This window comes from Panthera tigris, chromosome A2 (assembly GCF_018350195.1).
Source record: "Panthera tigris isolate Pti1 chromosome A2, P.tigris_Pti1_mat1.1, whole genome shotgun sequence".
In the NCBI taxonomy this organism is placed as follows: Eukaryota; Metazoa; Chordata; class Mammalia; order Carnivora; family Felidae; genus Panthera; species Panthera tigris.
Window position 1 is genome coordinate 55,236,909 of NC_056661.1, and position 27,352 is coordinate 55,264,260.

Consider the following 27,352-nt stretch of genomic DNA (forward strand, 5'->3'; position numbering starts at 1 on the left):
TACAAACAGCCCTTGTCGGAGTGGCTTCTATTCCAGGAGCTCAATATGGAAACTCAGCATCTGTCATGCATTCAGACGTGGCCTAACGACTGTCCATTTGGCCAAATCACTGGCCATCCACCCATATATTACCCATCCCTGCATCCTGGTCCTGAGATTATCTTGTCCCAACTCACCCCGCCTCTTCTCACATAAGTCCCTCCCTGGGGTTGTTGGGCATCATTTCCTGGGCCAGGCACTGTGGTGAGCATGCCTTCAGCCAGCAAGGAAGATGTGATGAATAGCCAGCTTATGGATGAGGCTCAGAGAGAGGATGGTATTTACTCAAAGTCACACAGTGAGTGATTAACCAAGCCTGTTGAACTACCATGACCTCCCATCTGAAGGTCCCAAAGAGCCAGTGCCTTTGTATCATTGAGAGGAGCTGCACTGGGGGACCTCAGAACATGGGGTTGGGGACTGTCCTCAGTCCATATGGTTGGATAAGTTTACTCAGTAAGACTCCTACATTCATGGCTATAGGGATTGGCTCAGAGATGGGCATGTGACTCAAGCCAGGCCAGAGTTAATCCTGGGACTTTTGCTGGAACTATTGGGAAAAATTGCCCTCTTTCTGTTGAGGCTTCTAAGCAGATAGAATGTTAGCCTGGAGCTGCTGGGGGCACCCTGGCCACTCCATGAGGAAGGACCCACCGGATATGGAAGCCAAACTAGGGGAAAGTGGAGTCAAAATGTGGAGAAAGACTAATTTCTGACAATATCTTTTGAGGCTCTGGATCCAGCCATCCCTCCATATGCTTCTATTTACACACTGCTCTTCACACACAGCTCATCACCTTCCAAAGTAGCCCCTTTTGTTCCTAAACTGAAACCTACCTTTTCTGAACTTACACTGACTGGTCTAGTTCTACCAATCGGAGGGGCAGCAAAAGGCTCTAATGGCAGACAGATATGGTTTCCAATCCCAACTCCAACATTTACCCTTCAAATCTCAATTTAAAATTGGGGCGCCTGGGCGGCTCAGTCGGTTGAATGTCCGACTTCGGCTCAGGTCATGATCTCACGGTTCGTGGGTTTGAGCCCCGCGTTGGGCTCTGTACTGACAGCTCAGAGCCTAGAGCCTGCTTCCGATTCTGTGTCTCCCTTTCTCTCTGCCCCTCGTCTGCTCACACACACACTCTCTCTCTCAAAAATAAATAATTAACATAAAAAAATTTTTAATTGGAATGATGATATCCATGTGACAGGGATGTTGTAGGGATGAAAGAGCTATTACAAGTGCTTTGTTTTTGTTATCTTATCATATTGCTGCTGTTTTATTCGTTACCAGATTGTGAGGCCCCAGACAGCAGGAACCTCATTTTATTTAACTCAGATTCCCCAGCACCTGACAGTGGTTGGCAAAGAGTAGGTGCTCAATAAACACTTGTTGAGGGGCACCTGGGTGGCTCAGTTGGTTGAGCAACAGACTAAGAGCTTGGGTTGTGATCTCCAATCGTGGGATCAAGCCCTGAATCGTGCTCTGTGCTGACAGCGTGGAGCCTGCTTGGGATTCTCTCTCCCTCTTTCTCTGCCCCTTTCCCTCTCTCTCTCTCTTTCTGTCTCTCAAAGTAAGTAAATAAACTTAAAAAAATAAAAATAAATAAATGTTTGTTGAAATAAATGTGAAGTACATTCTGACCTCCCACCCCACCTATAGTGAGCTAGTTAGGGACTGCTGCTGTCACCCAGAATCTTCTCTTATCCCTGCCTTCATCTCCACCATTTCTTTATATAACACGGATGGTTTTCCTTCTAAAAAAATGTACTAACTCAATTATCCTGTGAATATTTATCAGTTACAACCAAAGGAATGAAAATAAGCTCCCATGGTACAGAGAACCCAGATGTTTGGGGTTAGTTTTCTAACACAATGCTCAACTATTTTACTTATTTGATGTTTTTCTCAAGAAACAAAACAAAACCAATCTGCCCTAAAATTTGGAAACGAGATCCGTTTCTCACAGTGTCTCTTGCTCTCTGTTGGGAGTGGTGTGGGCATGCCTGGCAGTCACGACGGGCTGCTGAAATGGGACAAGCAGGTAATGGGAAACAGCTGCTTGGCCTGCGCTGTCTCTAAGCCCCAAATTGGTGACGAGGTGCCGCAGACAAAAGACAGGCGGTTATGGTTTGGGTGGAGGCCCCACAAGCAGTGATTAACTTCTCTTGCCAAGTTCACCGGGCGAGGCAGAGTCTGCTCGGCTGGTCACAGTACGGCAGGCAGCAACCCCTGCACAGACATTGTCTCTGTATTCAGAGCAATGCGCACCCCGAGAGATGAGTCCACCATCCCCCCTCTCTCCGATGGCGGAGAGAACATCAGCCAACAAGGACGGATGCTAAGAAAAGCCCCCACCTTCCTCTGTGTCCTGCAGCACGTCCTCATAACCTTACTCCATGGCACTACCTCAGAGGGCAGCCAGATTACCTTCTAAAATATCAATTAGATCAGGAGTCAGCGAACTACTCTGTTAAGGGCCAGAGAATAAGTATTTTACTATTTGTGGGCCAGGATTTTACCATCTGTCCCCAATACAGCTCTGCCTTTGTAGCATGAAAGCAGCCATGGACCATATGGAAATAAATTGGTGAGACTGGGTTCCAATAAAACTTTATTTACAAAAAACAGGCAGCAGTCTGGATTTGGCCCATGGGCTGTAGTTTGTTGCTCTTTGGTGCCTCTGTTTGAAAGTCTATAATGGCTCCTCATTGCCACTGAATAAAGCTCAAACTCCTAACCACGGGTGTCAAGGAGCTGCCTGGGCTGGCTGGATCCTGCCTACCTCTCTACCCTTGTTTGGGCCCCAGTCCTCACTCACCACCCCCCAGTTGCACATGGGTCTTTGTACTCATGGTTTCCTCTGCCTAGAACACCCCACCCCCATCCCCACTTCACATTTTCACATGACTCACTCATTCCCCTTATTTAGGTGTTGGTGAGAATGGCACTTCCTCAGAAAGGCCATCCCTGCAACCCCCCAACGTGACCACCACCTCTCCCCTTAGTCACTCTATCATAGCACGTGTTTTATTTTCTGCGCAGCATTTATCCCGGTTTGAACTGATCTCTTTTGAGTGCTTACTTTTGTTTGTTTGTTTGTTTGTTTTCCTTCTGCCCCTTGAGCTCCAGGAGGATAGAGAGCCTTATTCCCACGGCCTTCCACCCATAAAGCTGGAGTGCAGCACAGACTTAGAGAATGAATGAATCGCCTCCTCGCCAGGTTCCCTCATCCACTCATTCCCTCCAGTCCCTTAGCCACTCAGCTGACAGAAACACCTTCTAAAAACGAGTACCCAGATCATGGCCTGTCACTGCTTTAAACTCCCTAATAACTCCCCATTGCTCAAAATCCACACTTCTCACTATTGCCCCGGAGACCCTGCAAAAACAGACTCCCGGCTGCCTTTGCTCACCCACCTCTCCCATTGTGAAGAGCAGGCTGCCTGGAGGGTCCACTGATGTGACCCCAAAAGACATCATTTGGCACTGAAGGTGTTTTTGCATTGATATCACAAAACGGGTTATGTTCCAGGAATTCACTTTGAACAAAAGAATGAGGCCATGAACACCTGACTCATGAGAGGCTGGGAAGTCATCCAGTTTCCTCAAATCACCCCACCCAGGTCAGCCTCCTTCCTGTGTCGCACTCCGGGTAGAAAGAGAGAACGTGATCTTTTCAGACTGATGCCAAAGCCCAATGGGCCTCGAGCTTTTGGGCGGTGTGGGGGAAGACTGGGGAACATAGAGCTTTTAGTGCTCTTTCTGGCCTGACTGAAAGCTATATTCAAATCAAAGTAAAAAGATTAGGGGCGGAGCCATCAAGAGAATATGCAAGCTGAGTGGGCAGTATTGGAGTTGTGGACTCCTTACACAACCAGTTTACAAGGCTTTCTTCACTGCTGCAATTCAACTACCTGAAATTCTACAGGAAAGACAGGATCACGTGGATGGCCTACATGGGCCTGATATACCTTATTGCTTGGGCTATATTGAGATGAAGGATTGGAGAGCCAACACTTTATGGCTTCTTCTCAAATGGGCCTAAAGAGTAACACCAAAGTGGCTAAAAGTAGTTCTGATCCTCCAGCTGATGTTGTATGAAGTAGGTAAATGAGGTTAGAAGAATATTCATTTTTTTTCATGGATGTTAACAGAGGTACTTTAATTTTCTGCATGTGTGGTGGTGGTGGTAGGGGGCATGACCCTTAAGCATCTCCGTTTTTATGAACTGGCCTTCCTGAACAGGTGCGCTCACTGGTGCTCTTACAGGGCAGTGTGAATAGCAAGGCACAGTAAGCACTCCACTTCTGGGCATTTTTAAAGCCAGGCTAATGCACCAGGCATCACATCCTGTCAGGCTTATAAAAGTGACCAGTTAGTATCTCTGTCCTCCAATCTTACTTGATCTTGACTTGTTTTCACTGTATCTCATCTCCTCTATTGTGAATTCTTCTCTTTCTGCCCCGAATTCCTCCCTCTTTCTGATCATCTCTGGATTTGGCCGCTCCTCTGACACTTGGGTCCTGGCTCTCCTTCTAAGGGTTAGCCTAGCTCCTCTTTCTTGCTCTGCCTCCTGTGGCCCTAACTGATGCCTGGTAGATAAGCCTTGGCCCCAAATCCCTGAGCAGGGAGGAAAGGTGCTGTGCTAGGTTATGGTGACATCATGGAGAACAAGACAGACACGGTCTCTCCACTCAGTGCATCTGTAACCTCTTCTACATCCCATCCATGGCCAGGAAGCTCTCAACTTCCTAGGACTGTCCTTTTCATTTTCTGACAACCTTATCAGAAAGCTTGAGCTGTCAACAAGCTTGAGAGCTGCCCTAAAGTCATCTGTTTCCTGCAGAGTGCTGACGGTGTGGTGTGAACTCCAAGGCAGCTGTCAACATACATTCTGCCTATCACTTGCTAAGACCAGCCCTGGAGCATGCGACATAAATTAATCACTTCCACTTCTCGACAGCACGGGCTCCTTGTGCTTTTTCTGCCTCTGGTCATTCATGCTCAGCAGATAACCGATAGCCATAGCACTCTGTGGAACATGGGCATGATTCCGGGCGAGCCAGATATAGCCCATTATCATTGCAGTTACAGTGTGTGGGCTCATTGAGAAGTTTCGGGACACTTTATCAATGAGGGAGGCTGTCTCAAAACTCTGGCATTGGGTTTTGTGTGACGGAATGGAGGTGAAGATGAAGGTTGCTGAGATAGCAGGGCCTCCTTATCTGACATATTTTCCCAGTGAGGTCAAATATCAGTGCCATGGCCATCTTCCCAGGCGGAAACCATAGAGCACCAGAGCTGGGAGACCTTGGAGGCTTTGCAGAGGGAGAAAATGAGACCCAGCAAGAGGACAGCACTTGCTCAGGATCCTACAGGGAGACAGTGTCAGAGACTCAGGTCTACAAGAAAAACAAGGGCCCCTTTGCCCTCTGCAAAAACAAAAACAAAAACAAAACAAACAAACAAACCCCCACCCCAAAAAAAACAGGCTTCGAGGAGGAGTAAAATCTTCAAGAATGTGAATGTTTTGCTTTTCTGCCTTTAAAACATATAAAAGGGGCAAGCAAGGAGCCAGAGATGAGCTATTTCTTTAGAATCCCAGCTGAAACATGACTTGTTATTTACATCAAATGTCTGTATTTTTAAAAATAATTCACTCATTTTCAGATTTAGCGGTTTTTTTTGTATGTACGTACACGTGAAAAAGAAAATGACATGATTGGTATTGGTTCCATGAGAAAAAGAACATTGTGGGAAGCCTAGCTGGCTCAGTTGGCGGAGTGTGTAACTCTTGATCTCATGGTTCTGAGTTTGAGTCCCACGTTGGATATAGAGATTACTTTCAAAAACTTCTTTTAAAAAAAAGAAACATTGTGAACTATCATATGATGATAGTTTTATATTAATGGCATTAATGATTCAAATAGAAAAGTCTTTGGTTCCAATAATGTTGGTTTTTTAAAATCCAACTCATTGAAGTTCATTCTGCCAAAGGTACGATGTCTGACATTTTTGTGAAGGCCATTGCAAATTTGGTTTAAAATACAACTCTTAAAGAAAACATCATTTCTTTTTCAGGTGAAAATTTTAATTGGAGCACAGCACCATGATAAAACCATGTTCTTACTAAATAAAAATAAGTAAAATAAAAATCCTAAAGAAAAGTGTACTTAGAATTAATTGTGGTGCACACATACTTCATAGTTGTCTGCAAAACCACCTGCAATAGTAAATATACGAAAGTTTATACATCCCCATAGTTAGAGTGATAAAACATTTTTTCTCTCTCTTTCTCTCTTTTCCTTCCTTCCTTCCTTCCTTCCTTCCTTCCTTCCTTCCTCTCTCTTTCTTTCTTTTACAAACCCTTGTGTTGAGGACTGACTTTCAATAGATCAGTGTGAGGGAGCTGCTGTGCTACATATGAAACACAAAATATTTTCATGACAAAACAAATGATAAAAAAAAAAGAATCCCAGTTCACAACTCTAATTACTAGATGAGTTCCTTAATACATTCCTGAGGCCCACACGGGAATGACGATAAATCCACTTACTCGTTGACTTACTCTATAAATATTTGTGGCCTCATTCACTCCTTTAGCAGGCCCTGTTCCAGAGGGCCACAGAGGTGAACCAGACATCTAGCTTTCACTTTCATGGAACTCCTAGTCTACTCAGCAAGGGGGATGGATAATAAAGAGGAATACAGAATGTAGAGAACCTAGAACTTAATTGAATATAGAGAAAATAGAATATTGAATATATAAAATGTTAAATGGTGATAAGTGCTTTAAAAAAATAAAGTAGATTAAAGGCATTGGAAGTTCTGAGGACATGGGGTTGCTGTTGAGATCAGGTTGTTGAGGAAGGTGTTGCAGAGAAGCTCAAATTTGGGCAGAAATCTGAAGAAATAGAGGAACAAGCCTTGGGAGTATCTGTGGGGAAGACTACAGGCAGGAAAGAAACAGTGCAAAAACCCTGAGGCAGGAGTGAGCTTGCTATATATTAGGACCATCAGGGAAACCAGTGGGGCTGGAGCCAAGGGAGAGAGGTGAAGAAGGGTAGGAGATGAGGGAGAGAGATGGGGGCAGATCACGCAGGGCCTTGTACACTCTTGTTGGGACTTTGGATTTATTCTGAGTAGATGGGAGTAGCTGGAGTTTTTGAGCCAAGAACTGACATGACTGGACTCACCTTTTTAAAGGTCACTCAGGCTGCATGGTTGAGAATGGACTGTAGAAAGGCAAGAGCAGGAGCAACTCTTACAGTGCTGATGGACTGGATATAGGGAGAAGTCAAGAGGGACCCCAAGAATTGGCCTGAGCTAGTGGACAGATGGGGTTGCCATTCACTGAAGTGGAGAAAATACAGGATGTGCAGGCTAGGGTAGAGAGAGAATTGGAAGTTTGGTTTGGAACATGTTGAAGTTGACACATTTACAATTATCCAAGTGGGATGCCAAGCAGGCAGCTGAACATGGAGTGTGGAGTCCAGGGAGGAGCCCCAAGGTAGTGATAGTGATAGTGATTTGGGAGTTGTCAGCCTACAAGAAGCATTTTATTTTATTTTATTTTATTTTATTTTATTTTATTTTATTCTATTTTTTATTTTATTTATTTATTTTGAGAGATAGAGAATGAACAGGGGAGGGGCAGAGAGACAGAGGAGGGAGAGACTCCCAAGCAGGCTTGGTGGTGTCAGCACAGAGCCCAATGTGGGGCTTGAACTCATGAACCATGAGATCATGACCTGAGCCAAAACCAAGAATTGGACACTTTAGTGACTGAGCCACCTGGGAACCCTACAAAAAGCATTTTAAATCTACAAGAGGCAGGAGGAGGTATTAAGCATGGTCAGAGAAGGAGGGGTGCTCTGTAAGAGGAAGAGAGTGCTTCAGGAAAGAGGGAGTTAACAACATTGTCCATTGCTGCTGATCAGCCAAGAAAGATTGAGTAGTGACCACTGGCCATGGGATTTAGCAACTTGGAAGTCATTGCTGGCCTTGATGGGCATTTTCAGTGAAGTAATGGGTACAAAAGCCTGATTTTGAGACTGAGAGGAGAGCAATTGGAGACAGGAGGTGAAGAAAATTACTTTGAAGACCTTTTCCGTCAAGAGGAGCAGAGAAATGAGAGAAATGAGGCACAAGCTGGGGGGTGGGGGTTGTAGGGTCAAGACAGAAGATATCTCACAAAGTTTTTGGAAATGATGATCCTACCCTCACCCCAATGTCCCCATCACCGGGAGTAAAGGCCATGCCCCAGAGCTCTGTGTTCCCCTGGCAGATCCCCCTCCCTCCCCCTGAACACTCAGAGCCTCATCACTGCCACCCATCTGCTTTGGAGACTTTTAGGGCGCATCTCAACAGTTCTGTGTGCTTTGGTTAAAAGAAAGATATTAATCAGATAAATACACCAAAAATATACAAGACGATTTAATACAAGCAGAATATAGAAAGACAAAATGCCCTCTGAAAGAGAATAATGGAGGGAAATGGCTTATTTTACGAGTTTGGAGAAAGCCTTTTTTAAAAAAGTGGCTTTAAAGATAAAATCTGAAGGATAAGTAATGATTCACCAAGTGGCAAATGATGGAAAGATCATTGCAGGTAGAATAATATGTGCAAAGAATCTGAGGTGGGACATGGCAGAGCATATTATAAAACTAGAAGAAGGCCTCTGGGGCTGGGTCCATTGAGTGAGGGGGACAGGGGCCTAAGAGGGACTAGAAGGAGGCTAAGGTCAGATTGTGGCGGGGTCCTGTGGACTATGTTAAAGAGGCTTTTGGTTTTGGTTTTTTATTCCAAGTGCAATGGGCAGCCACTCAATGAACAAAACATTATGTCCATCTAAATGCCAACTATTTTTATGCTTGAAAGGGAAGGAAAGCAGTCAGAAGGAAGATACTAAGCTTCATTGAGGGAAGGACAGACATGGTGTGTCTTAGCCTGGGTTCCCCAAGAAGCAGATCTTGAGCCAAGGATTTGAGTGCGAGTAGTTTATTTCATGACAGGAAGCACTTCTATGGAAATAGGAACTGAGATAGAGAGGGAAGGAGCCAATAAAGTAGGTATCACACAAGTTACCACTGTGGGAAACTGGAGGTTAATTCCACTAGGGAGTCTGGGAGCCAGCATAGAGTACAGTGATATCCTGATATCTTCTGTGATATCCTACCCAAGGAGGGGAATTGGCTGCGGGCTGATGTTAGGGGTAGGGTATTTATACTCTCATACTTTCTAGACTACCATGCTTGTGATTACAGCAGTCTCCAGCAGCCAGAGAAAGCCCCCAGGTAGAGATGCAGGAGCTGGCAGATGGAAGTCAAGGAAGCCTGCACTAAAATGGTAAGACCTGGAGAGGTAAGTATGGGTGGAGCACTGATGCCCTACATTAAGTTCCACTCCTTGTTGATACTTATTCTTTGAGGTGGTTGCCAGTTACATTTTCTACAAAAAACACAAAAGGGTTTGCGGGACAAGCTACAGGCCCCACTTCTGCAATTGTTTCCAAGGTTACAATTGGTGTTCATCATTTCCTTGTGTCACTACTCATTGTACTTACTAAAAAAAGTCTATAAACCAACTATTTAAAATATCCTCAAAGAGCTAAAGGAAATCATGAGAATGATGGGTCAACAGAAGAGATCAATACCCAGATCAATACACAGATAGAGAAGTTGAAAAGTATAATTACTAAAATGAAAAATTCATGAAAAAATAAACAGGATATTTGAGCAGCCAGGAGAAAGAATCAGCAAACTTGAAAATGGGTCAATTGAGATTTCTCAGTCTAAAGAGCAGAAAGAAAAAACTAAACAACAATGAACAGAGCCTAAGAGACCTGTGGTATAGCATCAAATATACCAACATATGTATAATGGGAGTCCCAGAAGGAAAGCAGAGAGAAAAGAACAGAAAAAAATATTTGAATAATGACCAAAAACTTTCCAAATTTGATGCAAAACATGAATATACATGTTCAAGAATCTTAATAAACCTCAGGATCCTCACTGAGAGACATTATAGTCAACCTGCTGAAAGCCAAAGGTAGAATCCCACAAGTAGCAACAGAGAGATGACTTTTCACATACAAGCCATCCTCAATAAGATTAACTGATAATTTTCTCCTCAGAAACCATGTAGACTGGAAGGTAGTGACATGACATATTCTAAGAACTAAAAGAATAAAATGGTCAACCAAGAAGTCTATATCCAAGAAATCTATACTTCAAAAGTCAAAGAGAAATTAAGACTTTCTCATATAAACAAAAACAGAGAATCTATTGCTAGTAGACCCACTCTACAAGAAATGCTCACTGAGATACTACTTCAGGTTGAAATGAGAAAACACTAAATAGTTACTTGCATCAACATGAAGAAATAAAGGTAATTACACAGATAAATATAAAAGTCAGTATTAAGGTATTCGTGGTTTGTAACTCCTCTTTTTTCCTATATAATTTAAAGATCAAATATATAAAACAACAGTTATAAGTACTATATCAACGGGCACACAATGTAAAAAGATGTAATTTGTGACAATAACAACATCAGTGGGGGGGGGGCAGGCAGAGCTATATAAGAGCAATGTTAAGTATACTATTGAAATTAGTATTAACTCAAAATAGATCGTTATAAAATAGGCTGTCAGTTGTCATTCCCAGGCAACCACCAAGACAGTAACTAAAAAATACAGATAGTAAGATAAATAAGAAAGGAATCAAAATGGTACAGTAGAAAATATCTACCATAAAAGAAGGCAGTAATGCAATGGAGGAATTTGAGGAATAAAAAAGATATGACATATAAAAAAATAGCAAACTGGCTCAACAACTGGCTAAGTAAGGCTGTCCTCAAGAGTCACTACAATAAATGTAAATGGTTTAAACTCTACAATTAAAAGACACACTTTGGCATAGTGGATTTTTAAAAATGATCTAACTATATGCTGTCTATGAAAGACCCACTTTAGATCCAAAGATATAAATAGGTTGAAAGTGAAAGGATGGAAAACTGTATTCTATGTAAACAGTAACCAAAAGAGAGTTGGAATGGCTATACTTATATTGGACAAAATAGACTTTAAGACATAAATTGTAACTAGAGACAAAGAAGGAAATTATATGATGATAAAAGAGACAATATATTAAAAATATAAAACAATATAAATATATATGCACCTAACAACAGAACTCCAAAGTATAGGAAGCAGAAACTGACAGAAGTAAATGGAGAAGTAGACTGTTACACAATTGGAGAGTTCAATACTTCACTTTCTATAATGGATAGAACTACTAGAGAAAATATAAAAAAGAAATAGAAGACTTGAACAATACTATAAACCAGCTAGAAAAAGAAGAGAAACTAAACCAAAGCAAGAAGAAGGAAAAGAATAATGAAGGGCAGAGATGCATGAACTCAAGAATAGAAAAATACAATCAATGAAATCAAAAGTAGGTTTCTTGAAAAAATTTAAAAATGGCAAAACTTTAGTAAGACTAAGCACAGAGAGAGAGACAGAAAGAGACAAATTTCCAAAAGCAGGTGGAGATGACAAACATAGCATGGTGGTTAAGAGTCTGGACTGTGGAGCCAGATTGCCAAAAGCAAAATGAAAGTAGGGACATTACTAACAACTTTACAGAAATTAAAAAAAAAAGGATGATAAGGGAAAATTGTGAACATTTACATGCCAACAAAGTAGGTAATCTAAATTAAATGGACATACTCCTAACTATATGCTATATGCTATATACCCCTAGAAACACATAAACTACCAAAACTGACTCAAGAAGAAACAGAAACGCTCAACAGAGCCATAACAAATAAAAAATTAAATCCATAATTAAAAGCTTTCAACAAAGAAAAGCTCAGGACCAGATGGCTTCACTGGTGAATTTTACCAAGTGTTTAAAGAAGAATTAACACCAATTCTTCTCAACTCTTCCAAGCAACCAAAGAGGAAACACTTCTTAACTCATTTTATGAAGCCAGCCTTCTTCTGATAGCAAAGCCAGACACAGACATCAAGGAAAAGAAAACTATAGACCAGTATCATTATGAATATAGATGCAAAAAGTCATCAACAAAATACCAGTAAAAATATTTGAGCAGCATATACAGAGGATTGTATACCAAACCAAGTTGAATTTGTCCCAAGATCAGGAGAGTAGTTCCACATAGAATGAAAAAACAAAAAACTGCCATCATTTCAGTTGATGCAGAGAAGGAATATGACAAAACCCAACACATCTTCATGATAAAAAATGCTCAACAAACTAGGAATAGAAGGGAAATACCTCAACATTATAGAAATAATAAAGGGCATCTATGAAAAACCCATTAGCATCATACTTAATGGGGAAAGACTGGATGCTTTCTCCCTAAAATCATGAACAACACAAGGATGTCTACTCAGTACTTCTTTTCAACATTGTATTGGAAGTTCAATCTGGGACAATTGTTCAAGAAAAAAAAGGTATCCAAACATGGCAATACTCCCTAAAGTGATCAACAGATTCAGTGCAATCTCTATCCAAATTCCATATGGCTGATTTAGAGAAATCATATATAATTGCAAGGGACTCTGAATAGCTAAGACAATCTTGAGAAAAGTACAAAGTTGGTGAATTCACACTTCTCAATTTTAAAGCTTAATACAATGCTATATTAATCAAAATAGTATCCTACTGGCATAAGGATAGACCAATGGAATATAACTGAGAATCTAGAAATAAATCCATATATCCACAGTCAACTGATTTTCAGCATGGGTTCCAAGACCCTAGTTCCAGAAAGAATAGTCTTTTCAACAAGTGGCAATGGAACAACTAGATAACCACATGCAAAGAATGAAGTTAGATAATATTCAAAATTAACTCAAAATGGATCCAAGACCTAAATATAAGAGCTAAAACTATAAAATTATTAGAAGGAAACACAGGGATTAATCTTCATGACTTTGGATTTGGCAATAAGTTCTTAGACATGGCACCAAAGCATGAGCAACAAAAGAAAGACAGATAAATTGAACTTCATCAAAATAAAAACTTTTGTGTATCAAAGAGTACAAGAAATAAAGTGGATTCCAACATATGGAATGGGAGTACTTGCAAACCACGTATCTGATAAGACATTAATATCTAGCATATGTAAAGAACAATAACAAAACAACTCAATTTAAAAAATGGGCAAAAGACTTGAATAGACATTTCTTCAAAGAAGATATAGAAATGGCCAATAAGCACATGAAAAGATGCTCATCATTAGTCATTAGAGAAATATTAATCCAAACCACAATAAGATACCACCTCACACCCACTAGGATTGCTATAATTTAAAAAAATGTAAAATAATAAATGTTGGAAAAGACATCAGGACATTGGAACTCTTATTATACATTGCTGGTGAGAATGTAAAACAGGGTAACTGCTGGGAAAGAGTTTGACTGTTCCTCTAAGAGTTAAATATAAAATTACCATGTGATCCAGCAATTCTAATCTCTTAGGTATATACCCAAAAGAACTGAAAACAGATGTTCAAACAAAAACTTCTACAAAGATTTCTTAGCAGCACTATTCACAATAGCTAAAAGGCAGTAACAACCCAGTATTCATCAGAGGGTAAATGGATAAACAAAATGTTGTGTATCCATACAATGGAATACTATTTGGCCATAAAAAGTAATGAAACACTGACCTCATTTCAACACGGATGAATGTTGAAAACATTATGCTAAGTGAAAGAAGCCAGACACACACACACAAAAAAACATGTCTTATTGTTATTTCATTTATATGTAATATCCAGAATAGGTGAACACAGAGACAGATAGCAAATTAGATGTTAGGGGCTGGGGTAAGAGAAGAATGAGGACTGACTGTTGAATGGGTACAAGGTTTCTTCTGGGGGTTACGAAAATGTTCTGGAATTAGATAGTGGTGATGGCTGCATAGTATTATGAATGTACTAAAAACCACTGAATTATAACTTTAAAAAGGCTAAAATGGTGAATTTTATGTTTTGTGATATTTACCTCAATAAAAAAATACAGCAACCAAAATCCTACAGGATATCACTCTTAGGCTGGCATTTTAACTTTGCTTTTAAGACACCCTTCCAACATTCTAGCAGGCCAATAGTAGCTTCTGGTGATGTATTCCATGGGAAGATCAATGGGTCCTGTCATCATGTGCCCATTGTCATACATCTTTTTTTTAAGTTTATTCATTTATTTTTAGAGGTAGAGAGCATAAACAGAAGAAGGGCAGAGAGAGAGAGAGAGAGAGAGAGAGAAAGAGAGAGAGGGAGAGAGAGAAAGAGAGAGAGGGAGAGAGAGAATCCCAAGCAGGCTTTGTGCTCCACACTGAGCCTAATGCAGGGCTCAGTCTCACAGACCATGAGATCATGACCTGAGCTGAAATCAAGAGTCGGCTGCCTGACCAACTGAGCCACCCAGGTGCCCCTGTCATACATCCTTTGCCATCAAGTGGGTCCCTTGGTATAAGACAATGTGGGATCTTAGGAAGATAAGTCAGACCCTTTGTAAGATCTCATACGGTGGTGCTGACTGAGGCATTGTTGGCAGGAAAGTCAATGAGAAGCAGATGCTGGCTGCCAGAAGTCGTGCCTGCATACAATGAATTATCAAGGCCTACTGAGATAAGGATGAGGAACCAAGAGTGCGTCTTTCAGAAAAGAAATTCAAACTCATGAAAATCTTCCTGAGATGCCCTAGGCAATGCTAGCACTTTACAGGGGGGATCCCTGGAAAAATGAGATGACTTTCTGCCTTTGTTAAAAACCAAAGCTTCCATTTGTGGTGCAACATGGTTAGCACCTTATGTACGCTGTCTCCATTGATTCTTTTGGAGGCTCTTCAAGATAAACATCCTCACTGTGCAAACGTGGGAATTATTGCCTAAAAGGCTAAGTCACTGCACTGTGATCACAGGACTAAGAGGTAAAGGTGACCGTGAACAGGGCTGTTGCACTCTGTGATTCATGATGTTTCTTTAATGAGGCTTGGCAAATACATGACATGTCTACCACAATTACCTATTTTAGTGCTCCTGACAGACATTATTAATCAATCATGGCTTCCTTTCCCTCTGAGTCTGGATTCAGCTTTACCGTCCTCTGCAAGACAGCCATTCTCAATCATAATTGGCAAATAAGATAAAAACTCCATTGTCATCCTAGCATCACACACCACACTGACTCCCTCTATCTGAACTGGCATCTCCTGAGCCAGTTTTGAGGTCTACTTTGAGCCAGCATTGAGGTCCAAGTCAATCCAGAAGACTGTTCTAGACAACGTGGCCATTTCTTACCTGGGGCCAGAATGAGATGTGAAGCTGGGAAGCTGGGCACCGATTGAAGACAGAGACAAGGGTCAAGAAACTGAAAGAAATAGGAGGAACTGAAGGCATATGTCCAAGGTCCCAGCCCCATATCTTCTTCATTTCCAGAATGAAGCAAATGACTCAGGCCTGGCCAGTCAGGCCCAGTAATTTTTTTTCCAAGATTTTCTTTAAATTCAAGTAAGTTAACATATAGTGTAGTATTGTTTCCAAGAGTAGAACCCAGCAATTCGTCACTTACATATAACACCCAGTGCTCATCCCAACAAGCGCCCTCCTTAGTGCCTGTCACTCATTTAGCCCATCTCCCTACCCACCTCCCCTCCAGAAATCCTCAGTTTTTTGTCTGTATTTAAGTCTCCTATGGCTTGCCTCCCTGTTTTTATCTTATTTTTTCTTTCCCTTCCCCTATGTTCCTCTATGTTCATCTATTTTGTCTCTTAAATTCCACATGTGAGTGAAATCCATTTTTCTTTCTCTGACTGACATATTTCACTTAGCAGAATATGCTTTAGCTCCAACCACATCATTGCAAATGGCAAGATTTCTTCTTTTTGATGAGTAAGTAATATTCCAGTGTGTGTGTGTGTGTGTGTGTGTGTGTGTGTGTGTGTGTACCACATCATCCTTATCCATTCATCAGTCAATGGACATTTGGGCTCTTTCCATAATTTGTCTATTGTTGATAGTGCTGCTTATAAATGTTGGGAAGTCCTAGCCTCGGCAATCAGACAACAAAAAGAAATAAAGGCATCCAACTCGGTAAGGAAGAAGTCAAACTCACTTTTTGCAGATGACATGATATTCTATGTAGAAAACCTGAAAGACTCCACCAAAAAATTGCTAGCACTGACACATGAATTCAGCAAAATGGCAGGATATAAAATCTATGTACAGAAATCTGTTGCATTTCAATACATCAATAATAAAGCAGCAGAAAGAGAAACCAAGGAATCAATCCCATTTACAATTGCACCCAAAACCATAACTTGCCAAGGAATAAACCTAACCAAATAGGTAAAAGATCTGTATAGTGAAACTATAGAACACTTATGAAAGAAACTGAAGAAGACACAAAGAAATAGAAAAACATTCCATTCCATGCTCATGCATTGGAAGAGCAACTATTGTTAAAACATCTATACTAACCAAAGCAATCTACACATTCCGTGCAGGCCTGGTAACTGAAAGGAGCACATGAGCTGGGCCAGGCCCAGGGAGTTGGGTTGAAGTTTTGGGAAACAGGCAGGACAGCTAAACTGTAGAATGTCCACTTGGTGCTTCTGTGGCCATTTTGTTGCCATGAAAGGAGCACCTGGCTGAGAGCAGAGTGAACAGTAAGTAAAGCGGAGCCAGGGATGGACAGGGCAGATTCTTGGTGCTATCACTTGAGCTCCTGGATGTAACCATATCTACAGTCATTTCCCTGCTCATTTTTTCCCCTAAGCCAGTGGGAGTTGTGGCTTTTTTTTTCTTTTGCTAGTTTCCAATGAAAAAATCCTGGTTAGCATAATCTATTTGTTTTCTATAACTGCTCTCTGCCTCAATTATCATTTTAAAATATGTACTTAATATTCTATGAAGATTAAGCATCTCTTCACTTATCTTTGCTCTAATTTATTTATCCCTCTCCCCACTATTAATGCTGCATGCCAACCTACAGGCACTTTCTGGGCTATCTGCTCAAACTCCTCCAGGGTTTATGAGAGATTGGCTGCCAGGCAAGCCTCTGTGCGTCTTTTGGAAAAACCTCTTTTTCTAAGACAGGAACTATTGTGTTTGTTACCTAATGTTCCCTGTGAAGAAATCATGACATAAAATCCTCTGAGTACAGTGCCAGGAAAATGTAGGTGCTATTATTATCTCCTTTTCACAGTGAGAAACAGGGACCCTGAAAGATTAAGTTTCTTGTCCAAGATCACACAGTTAATCCATGATGGATTCAAATCCAGGGCATGTGGCTCCTGAGCTCACTGTCTACACTGAAGTAGACTGTCTGCATCCAGTAAGTAGCTATGATTGCTGTTATTAGCAATAATAATCAACTCCAACAAGGCTGATGATCTGATGGCTTTCTTATCCCTGGTCACTGGCCCTTCCCCATCTTCCAGTTGCCCCAAATTTGCTTTATAAAAAGTAATCTATAGCTGGAGGTGTGTGGGTGGCTTAGTCAGTTGAGTGTCACACTCTTGATTTTGGCTCAGGTCATGATCTCACTATTTGTGAGTTCAAGCCCTGCATCAGATTCTGCACTGACAGCACGGAGCCTGCTTGGGATTCTCCCTCTTCCTCACTCTCTGCCCCTCACTGCTCTCTCCCTCTCTCAAAATACATAAACAAACAAACAAACAAACAAACAAACTTTTAAAAAGTAATCTATAGCTGGATGAGAGGTAAAGTAGCCATGTTAGGACTTCCAGATGGAGAGAGTCACTTAGGATGGACTCAAAGCTGTCTTGTTCCATAGTTATCTATTTCAATACATGAAGCTTCAGAACCAGTTTATTTGGCACAATAGAAGCTAGGTCAATCCATACTTTATTACCTGGCTATTTCTGTTCCAGCCATTTGCCAGTCTAACCTGGGCACTGTGGCCGACAAGAATTGTGAGCCTAGGAGTGAAGAGATGGAGGGGCTCCAGGCCTAGCTGTGGATTAACTATGTACAACTTCAGGTCATTTTCAACCCCTCTCTTAACCTTACCTTCCACACCTACAAAATGGGTAAGTGTGTTAGGGGGTGTCTGACTAGAGTGATAGATCCCAAAGTGTTTTCTAGTAGTTATTTTTCAGAAGTTATAAAAAGGAGACACCACCTCCAACCCTTCCCTGGTCCAGGAATTTGGGGAACACTGGGTAGGACAAACTTAAACAAAAGCATATTTACCACAGGACTTCTCAGAAACTTCACTCTGCTCCTGTGCCTTGCAACTTCTCCTAAACAGGGAGATAGAGCACCAGAACTCCCAAATTTACTTGACGAAGGAATTTTTTCTGGGTGCACTATTTTGTGGTGGAGTTGTTTTGTGAAACAGAATTTGAGGAAAGTTAGATTAGGGGATCTGAAGATTCTCTTTCAGCTCTGAGAAGTTGTAATTCAAAATTCATTATTTTGACTTAGGGCTCTGTGGGATGCTAAACTACACCCTGAATCATGGAAAGCAAAACAAACAAACAAACAAACAATTATGGTCAGTCAAGCCTAGATGGAGTTCTGCTGTAATTTGTAGAATTCCAGTTGCTGAAAATGAGACTTTGTGAGTGGAATGGATGGTAATGATCCAATAAACAGAACATTCATGAACTTGGACTAGGCTGGGCAATAGAGGGAGCTATATTGAAAGCAGATCCTGCTATGAGTTTCCTTTTTAGAAATTCCAGGATGCACAGATTACCATTTCTGTACTACCAAATTCTGGGTTGGATATAAAGTCATAAACTTCATGGCTGGAGGACAGTGACCTAGAGACTCTGAGTTGTAAAACCAAAATGGCTTTGAACTTTTGGAGAGAGGAAAACCAAATGTTTGGTGGTGTGCATGTTGTCTGCAGGAAAGCAAATAAAAATGAGCAAACAAGCAACTCGCTGAACCTGCCTGGAGAAGAAATGGATTCCATGACAGCCCTTATTAGCAATTTTAAAACTGTGCACAATGCAATTGACATTCTCTTCAGGGAGCTTTCTTTATTTTCATATTTTGGTGAGTATAAAAAGTACCCATAGAAAAGGACTTCGTGGATTCTTTGTGTGTGTGTGTGTGTGTGTGTGTGTGTGTGTGTGTGTGTGTGTGTGTTTATTTATTTTGAGAGACAGAGCATGAGCAGGGGAGGGGCAGAGAGAAAGAGGGAGACACAGAATCTGAAACAGGCTCCAGTCTCTGAGCTGTCAGCACAGAGCCCGACATGGGGCTCAAACCCACGAACCTTGAGATCATGACCTGAGCCGAAATCGGACGCTCAACCGACTGAGCCACCCAGGTGCCCCTAAAAAATTTTTTTAATGTTTATTTATTTTTGAGGGACAGAGAGAGACATGGCACAGTGGGGGAGGGGTAGAGAGAGAGAGGGAGACACAGAATCTGAAGCAGGCTCCAGGCTCTAAGCTGTCAGCACAGAGCCCGATTTGGGGCTTGAACTTATGAGCTATGAGATCATGACCTGAGCCGAAGTCAGACGCTCAACTGACTGAGCCACCCAGGCACCCCCTCAAGGATTCATTCTTGACTGAAATCCTCCAAGTCTATTTTCACTCATACTGAAGCTTCCCATCATGAGGGTTTTCAACAGGAAGTGAGGTATGTGACACTGGAGTCAGACATTTAGTCAATGAATGTGTATTGGGTGGCCACTATGTGCCAAGCATCGGGAATACAGCAGCAAACAAAGGAGTCAGAAATCCCTATCCTAATAGTGCTGCCATCCTGTCTCTGTTACTTATCAGCTGTGTCTGCTTGGCCAAGTCTCGTAACCTCTCTGAGCCTCAGCTCATGACAAAATGATCACAGGATTGCACATAATTCCAGGCTTGCTGGAAAACTAAATGTCAGATTTTTCAGGGAGAGCATCAAGCCTAGGGTCTGGTGCTTAAGTGGCTTCTAGACACAGCAGTCAGTATTATGGCTCTTGCAGCCAGAAGGGGAGAAGGGAGTTCAGTTAGATTCAGGGAGGCTTCATTCTACAGGCAGAGGCTTTCAAGAAGGTGCAGGATGAGCAGGAGCATCTGAGAATAGTGGCTCACCTTCCCAATAAAGTCCTGCTTTTTTGCCTGCCCATCACCCGATTCCCCCAAGACTTCCCAGCTTCACCGGTGTGGGCAGCTGCTAGGCTGGTGACCTTGACCCGAGGGCCCTGCCTGCTGGTCTACATCCTCACACAGGGAGCCAGATTCCCTGTCAGACATTCAGCCCCCACTACTCTAGCCCCTTGGATATCCTCCGAGGTAACACGCGTGCCTCTATCCCAGCCTTGGGGCAGGGCAACTCTACCAGGCCCAAAGACATCCAGAGGGTGGTCAGCACAGATCTACCTGAAAGCAATTCACTCAGCACGTCCCAGGAGTCTGGAGACAGGGGTTCTTTGTCCTGCCTGCCTGTCTTCCCTCGTGCTCCTGAGCTGCTCATTTCCTACCTCTGAGTCAGGTTCTCCTTCACATACTGACGGGATGAGATCAGACAACCCTGGGCAGTCCCCCAGTTTTGGCATTCTACAAAGTACAACTATTCCTCTCATAGGACATCTGGCAGAGATTTGGAGCCAACCAAGCTTCAGATTGTCCAATATTACCTCCACTTTCTGAACTGTTTTTCTATCAGCAAAAATGGGGTTAATAATTCCTACCTTTAAATCAAGGCTGTGGACACAACAGAAAGAACATGAATCTTGAGTCAGACAGGCTTGAGTTTGAACACGGGCACTGCCATCTGCAAGGCAAGGCACTTCCTCTCTCTCTAGATGCCTCAGTTTCCTCATCTGTAAAACAGGCATATAGCATCTAGCTTGAAGAATTGTACGGGTGAGGCAAACCATGCATCATGCCTGCACATTGCAGATGATCAATAATTGACAGCTCTTATTGTTACTGTGGATGTTATTTACTCTACAAATAAGTGCCTGATTAAAAGCTGATACTGCCCCTAATTTCCACCCCTGTGCTCACCCTCTCTAGGTCTTTGATTCCGGGGTTCCTCCTATCTTTAATCAGTGATGGGGCCTCTATGGCTGAAAGCTACATCCAGAGGGAGCTCAGTGGCCACACCAAATTCCTCTTGGGCTGGAGTCCATGGTCCATGCAGTGTTCCCTATTGAAAGGTGTGTCCTCAAATACACAGTACCCTACTTACCCTCTTCTCCTGGGATCCTAATTCTGGTTCACGCTTTTCAGCGAGTATGAAGCCACCCTTTCTTTGCGTGATTTGAGTCTGAAACTTACCCATTAGCTCACCTGTCACCACCTTCGTCCCCATGTGCTGCTGCACAGCTCTGACTGTCTATTCAGAAGAGCATGTGGCATGGACAAGAACCAGAATCTCTGAGTCTCAGAGTTGGAGGGGAATGAATGTTACTTAGTTGAAGCTCTCTTCTGGTGCTTGAAATTTCTCCACCCTACCCTTTGCTGAGAGTACATCCAGTCTATTCTTACCTGCCTCCAATGACGGGGAACTCACTAAATGCAAAAGTGGGTAATTTTATCATCCACCCACTGGTCAATTAGCCGCCTGGCTCACTTGAAAAAAAGGTCACTCAACAGCAACAAAAAAGCTTCTCATGGGTAAGCAATTTGTGAGTCGTAGTTCCAAAGAACAATACTGTTTTCTTGTCCACCCCTGTCCCCAACTCTGAACTTTGTGGCCACAAAAAAATGGAGATATGACATTTTCCTCTAGAATAACAAAAGTCTGTTAATGTGTCTCTTTTATTCACCCACCCGCTAGACATTCCCGTAAGGAATCTACTTTAGATGCCCACAGAGAATGTATTTTCAATTCTCAACATAATTAGCCAACTTCCAGAAGGAGAAGGAGAAGCATTTATGGGCATATCCTTGGCCAAATATCCTCTTCTACTTTCCAATAGGGAACCCAGAGCAGTTTTAGGACACGACTCAGGGGGTAACATTGTTTTCCTTGTATAGCTTCAGAAACCAAGGCAGAGAAGCGAAGGTCACCCAACAAATCAAGGGCAAAGGCATGCACTAAATCCCAGGAATCTGAGACCTCCCAGCATAGTAATTGATCCCCTAAGATAAATGTTTGTCTTGCTAACCAGGGAAATTTACTGTGGTCTTACAGAGGGATTCTTGAGGCTCAAAATCATAAACAGGGAAACAGGCCCTGGTAATAAGTTGAGTGATTAATTGGCAGAGAAAGCTTTCAAGGGGGAAAGGATCAATGAGCTGAGGAAAAATTAAACATCCTTTAGGAAGTTTTCCCAACTCCCTTACATTGTTTTAATTCTTCATGCTCAGTCTCTTCAATAAACATTTTTTGAAGTGGGTTTTCATTTTGATTCTCAGTTTTTGCTTTTTCAGTTATTTTTCTGGCAAGGTTATTTGATCACATCTCAGACTTAGATTATTTCTCAGGCTGAATTTAACTTGACTTTTGCCCGTTGAGGCAGAACCGGCTCTAGCTTATCGGAAGTAAATGGGACCAGGAGGCCATGGAATAATCAAAAACGTAATCAGAAATAACTGAGATATAGCACGCTCTGTTTCCATGCTGGTGAACGGGGGAACTAGTGTCGAGGTCACGGGACACAGGCGGTGTGACAGCTCTGAGGGAACCACTTGAGGAGTGGACGGACTCACAGCGGCTTCCCGCCCTTGAGGCAGCTCGTCAGCAGCAATGTGAGAGCTTGGGCTTTGCACTGAGACGTTGGTTCACCTTCCCAGCTGTCGGTGCTGGCTGTGTGACGGCAGCAGCTTGGGCAACCTCTCTGAACCTTGGTTTTCTCAGTCAGCTCTTGCTAATGCAGCAAGCTCCATTGGGAGTAGGGGCGGTAACTGACGTGTTAGTGTTTTCTCTGTGCCTTGTAGACACCTGGCACTCAGTCCGCATCCGCTAAATGAATGGATGGAACAAGGGTACCGTCACCAGTGCTGCCGGATTATTGTGGAGATTAAATGAGAAACTGTAAATAAAAGCTAGGACATTTTGGATGCTCCTTAAACAGTAGCTCTTACATTACCAGACTCTGAGTGTCAGGGCTGGAAAGGAGTCTGGGTGTTGAATTGTAGAGTCCCTTGCCCTACAGATGTGAAAACTGGGACTCATATATAGATCTGTTTACTTGTTCATGCATGTAACACAAGCCCCCCCAGGTGCCTGTAGATGTTAGGCACTGTACTGGGGGATGTATCAAGACCAAAAAAAAAAAAAAAAAAAAAAATCTCTACACTTACAAAGTTTACATTCTAGTGGGAAGAGACAGTAAAGGAGAGGACAAATCCATAAACTGGGATAATTATACAGCTAACAAAATGCTATGAGAATAAGAAAGCAGGTACTGTGATAGACAGGGCCTGACAGTGGGGGGGCAGGGGGCTATGTTAGATGAGGTGACCAGCTGGGGCCTCTCTGATGAGGTAATGGAGGAGCAGAGACCTGAATGACAGGAAGGACAGAGTCGTACTAAATTTGGAAGCAAGTGTTCTGGAACACTGCTTCTTCCTTGGTTTATTTTGGTGTCTGCCCCCCCCCCCCAAGGTCTTTTTTCAAGGGGAGGGGGAAGAACTTTTATTTTTGACATAATTTCAAACTTGCAGAAAAATTCCAAAATAGCGCAAGGAACTCTCATCTTCTAGATTCACCAATTATTTATATTTGTCCCACTCTCTCTCCTCTCTCTATATGAATATATAATATATACACATACTTTTACACATACACACATACTTTTTCAGAACTGTTTGAGAGTACATAATGCAAACATACTGCCCCATTACCCTATACTTCAGTGTGTATTTCCTAAAATAAGAACATTCTCTTACATAACCACCATCCGTATAAATCTTGTTGGTCGCTCCAACCTTTTGAAATTACATACATTTTTCTGGGTCCAGGATCACATGCTGCATGTAGTTCTCATGTCTCTTTAGTCTCCTTTAATCTGGAACAATTCCTTAGTTGCTGTCTTTCTTGACTTTGACATTCCTTAAGAGTGCAGGCCAGCTATTTTGTAGAACGCTCCTCTTGGGGTTCCTAGTGATTCTCGAGGAGTTGACTGAGGTAATGCCTTTTTGGCAGGAATGCCACAGAAGTAATGTCGTGTCCTCCTCCGTGCATTGTTGCAGGAAGCATGTGGTGTCAGACTGTCTCGATATGGGTGATGTTAACTTTGACTGTTGGGTGAAGGTGGTCTCTGCCAGGTTTCTCCATATAAAGTTACTATCTTCCCCTCTGTATGTCATTTGTGGGGAGGTTACTTTTAAGGCATAAACATTCTGCTCCTCAAACTTTCACCCGTTAGTTTTAGCATTCATGCATGATTTTCTTACTCCATCTTTCCTTTTCTACTTATTAGCTAACATTCTATTGCAAGGAAGACTTTTCTTTCTCTCTCACTTATTTATATGATAATCTATTTATTTATAACACTACAAACTCATCAGTTTTTATTTTATTCAACGGGTTATAATCCACTATTATCAGATTCTTCTCAGATTTGGCCAGTGGGAGGCCTTTTAAACTGACCCCTTTGTCTTTCTGACATGTCCCATCATCCTTCAAGAATACCCTTGCTTTCTGGCACTAGGTATTTCAGGCCTATCTTGCACTTTCCTGGCACTAGCCCTGGAATCAGCCTTCTCTCCAGTGAGCCCAGTTCCCATCGATATTAAATGGTATTTGGAATCCAAGATGTAGGTGCCAGGTGGGCTGCTGCTACCCGTGTTATTGCTTCTAGACTCTCTCAGGGGATAGAGCTAGAAGGCTTCTCAAATTTTAACATGCCTATGAGTCACTGGGGATAACATTAAAAGTACAGATTCTGATCCCGTTGGTCAGGTTATGAGCTGGGATGGTATCAGAAATTCAGCTTTTCTAACAAGCTTCCAGGTGATGCTGACACAGCTGGTCCATAAGCCACATCTTGAGCTCCAAGAATGTAGGGCAATGGTTCTCAAACTGAGGCATGCATTGGAATCACCTGCAGGGCTTGTTAAAATAAGTATTCCTGGGCTCTACTCTCCAGGTTTCTCGTTCCTGAAGTGGGGATTGAGAATTTGCATTTCTAACAAGTTCCCAGCTGATGCTACTAGTGCTGACCTGGGACACTTTGAGAACTACTAATTTAGGACATTTGTTCCCAAAGGTGGCTACGCATTGGAATTCCCAGGTTGTTTTGTTTTTGTTCTTTGTTTTTCAGTACTGATCCTTAAGCCCCCAAAGATTATGATTTAATTGGTATAGGATGTGGCCTGGACATTTAGAATGTTATGAGTTCTGTACGTGGTCTACTGCTCAGCACGAGTCGAGAAGATTGTTGGAGGAAGGAACACAAAACCTTTAAGAAGGAATGAGCTTGACATTTTTAAAAATGTTTATTATTTATTTTTAAGAGTTAGAGGGAGAGAGAGCATGCGGGGAAGGGGGTAGAGAAAGAGAGGGAGACAGAGGATCCAAAGCGGGCTCTGCACTGACAGCAGAGAGCCTGATGTAGGGGTAGAACTCATGAAACCTGGATCATGATCTAAGCCAAAGTCGGCCACTTAACCAACTAAGCCACCCAGGTGCCCCTTGACATTTCTGAGGGCCATCAAGGAGGCAGGCCAGTGTGGCTGGGCAGAAGGAGATGAGGTCAGAGAGATAGGCAGGGATGGGATTAGAAGGGGATGAGATGGGTCAGGCGTGTAAAGGTTTCTATGGTGGAAAGGGAAGCCACTGGAGTCTTTGAGGAAGGATGATGTGACCCGAATGCCTTAATTATGACCCTCATCCAACAGTCTTGAGGCCAGATCTCCGGCCAGGCCGTTCTACCCAAAGGAGTTTGGATTGTGACAAAGTATGAAATGGCTTCACAGGTTTCTCTAAGTGCCGCCCCCCTCCCCTCCCCCCCCCACACATATTTTAAGTACTGTCCATGGATTTTGTTTAGAATTACTGTTCAAGGCTTTGAAATCCTTGAAAGGTAAGTTTAGGCACAGTAATAAAGTTTTATGTCATGGGAGAAGGACTTGGCTGATAGGGGACATCTCTAATTACTGAAAAGACATCTAAGAGTGCTTTAAGAAAACTAATATATGTTGCAGAATAATGTGAATACACCTAACACTACTGCTTAAAAGTGAAGATGGTAAATTTTATATTAATGTTTTTTATCACAATTTTTTAAAAGGATAATATTCATCATACATGTGAAAGACAAATCTGCAAAGCACTGAATTCTTCAATTTGTTAACTTGTTATTTGTTCTTCAGGAAAGTTACCGTGGGTATTTCACTACCATATGGAAAAACTATATAATACCATTAAGAATACTAAAGAGTTTAAGCCAAGAATGACAAAAAGATAAAAGAACAATGTATAAAACCATGAACTTGGGAGATGAACAAAGTTGGGAAAAACTACTCATTTTAACACAAAGATTCTTGACGTGAGGGTTTTGCATCAGGTTGACCTAAGTAATAGTGTCCCTCTAGGGCACTAAAAACATGATTCACTTGACACGTAGCATTGTAGAAACAGAACTAGCCTCCAGAGAGAGGACGGCGAGAGGCCTTCTGAGATGTCAATTCCAACAAAGTGATAATAACTTGGAGATTTTGCTTATCTGCTCTATCCCCTCAAGGCCATTGCACAATATGAGTGTGCTTGGATTGGACAGGATTCCTGTGACACGATTCACATTCTATTTTGATTCTGGCAGTTGGTAACCTTTTTCTAGGAAATGGAAAAAAACCTGTTGGTGATATTCTGTTGTCCCGAGCATGTGAGGGCAACAAGTCTGCCCAGGGCAAACCGAGCAGAGGCCAGTGTGGCCCCTGGGTAATTTTTAGCAACACTTCCAGGCCTGATATTTGGTGGTGGCCTGCAACTAGCCCTGTCAGCCTGCCATGGAGATGACCTGCCCTTTCCCTCGGTTATTTGAGCCCTGGGTTTTTCCTGGGCAGGAGCTGACAGTGATGTCATCATCTCGTGATGTTGTTGGGTGACCTTGTTCACGGAGCTGGTTCCACTCTTTTCTCTTATACCCTAAAGTTGAACTGTGAAAAACAGTCTTGAGAACCAAGGACGAGGAGGGTCTAGACTCTGCTAAAGGGAAGCACCCCCCGCCCCCCGCCCCAGTCCTTCGCACCCGATTTCCAAACCCTTATCGTGATTAGCTTTTATTTGACCCAGTTTCTAGCAATCCTCAGCCTGGAAAAGCCATAAAGGAAAAACAATGTGAGAAGAGATCAGTAAGATTAGTTTTTAAATGTAATGGACTCAGCAAGGCAGAAACTATGGACTC

The 27,352-nt window shown here is 42.3% G+C and overlaps 1 protein-coding gene across 3 annotated transcripts in view; it reads right to left on the bottom strand.

Moving 5' to 3' along the window:
- LSM3 (LSM3 homolog, U6 small nuclear RNA and mRNA degradation associated) overlaps positions 1–27,352 on the bottom strand; it is a 63,251-nt gene that overhangs the window by 19,624 nt on the left and 16,275 nt on the right. For 2 of the 3 annotated variants that reach the window (XM_042979591.1, XM_042979593.1), the window contains exon 4: positions 20,741–20,872. In XM_042979591.1, coding sequence (XP_042835525.1) covers positions 20,741–20,872 — 132 coding nt within the window. Of the gene's footprint in view, positions 1–15,375; positions 15,446–20,740; positions 20,873–27,352 lie in introns of all 3 variants that reach the window. The other variant, XM_042979592.1, reaches the window with a different exon arrangement.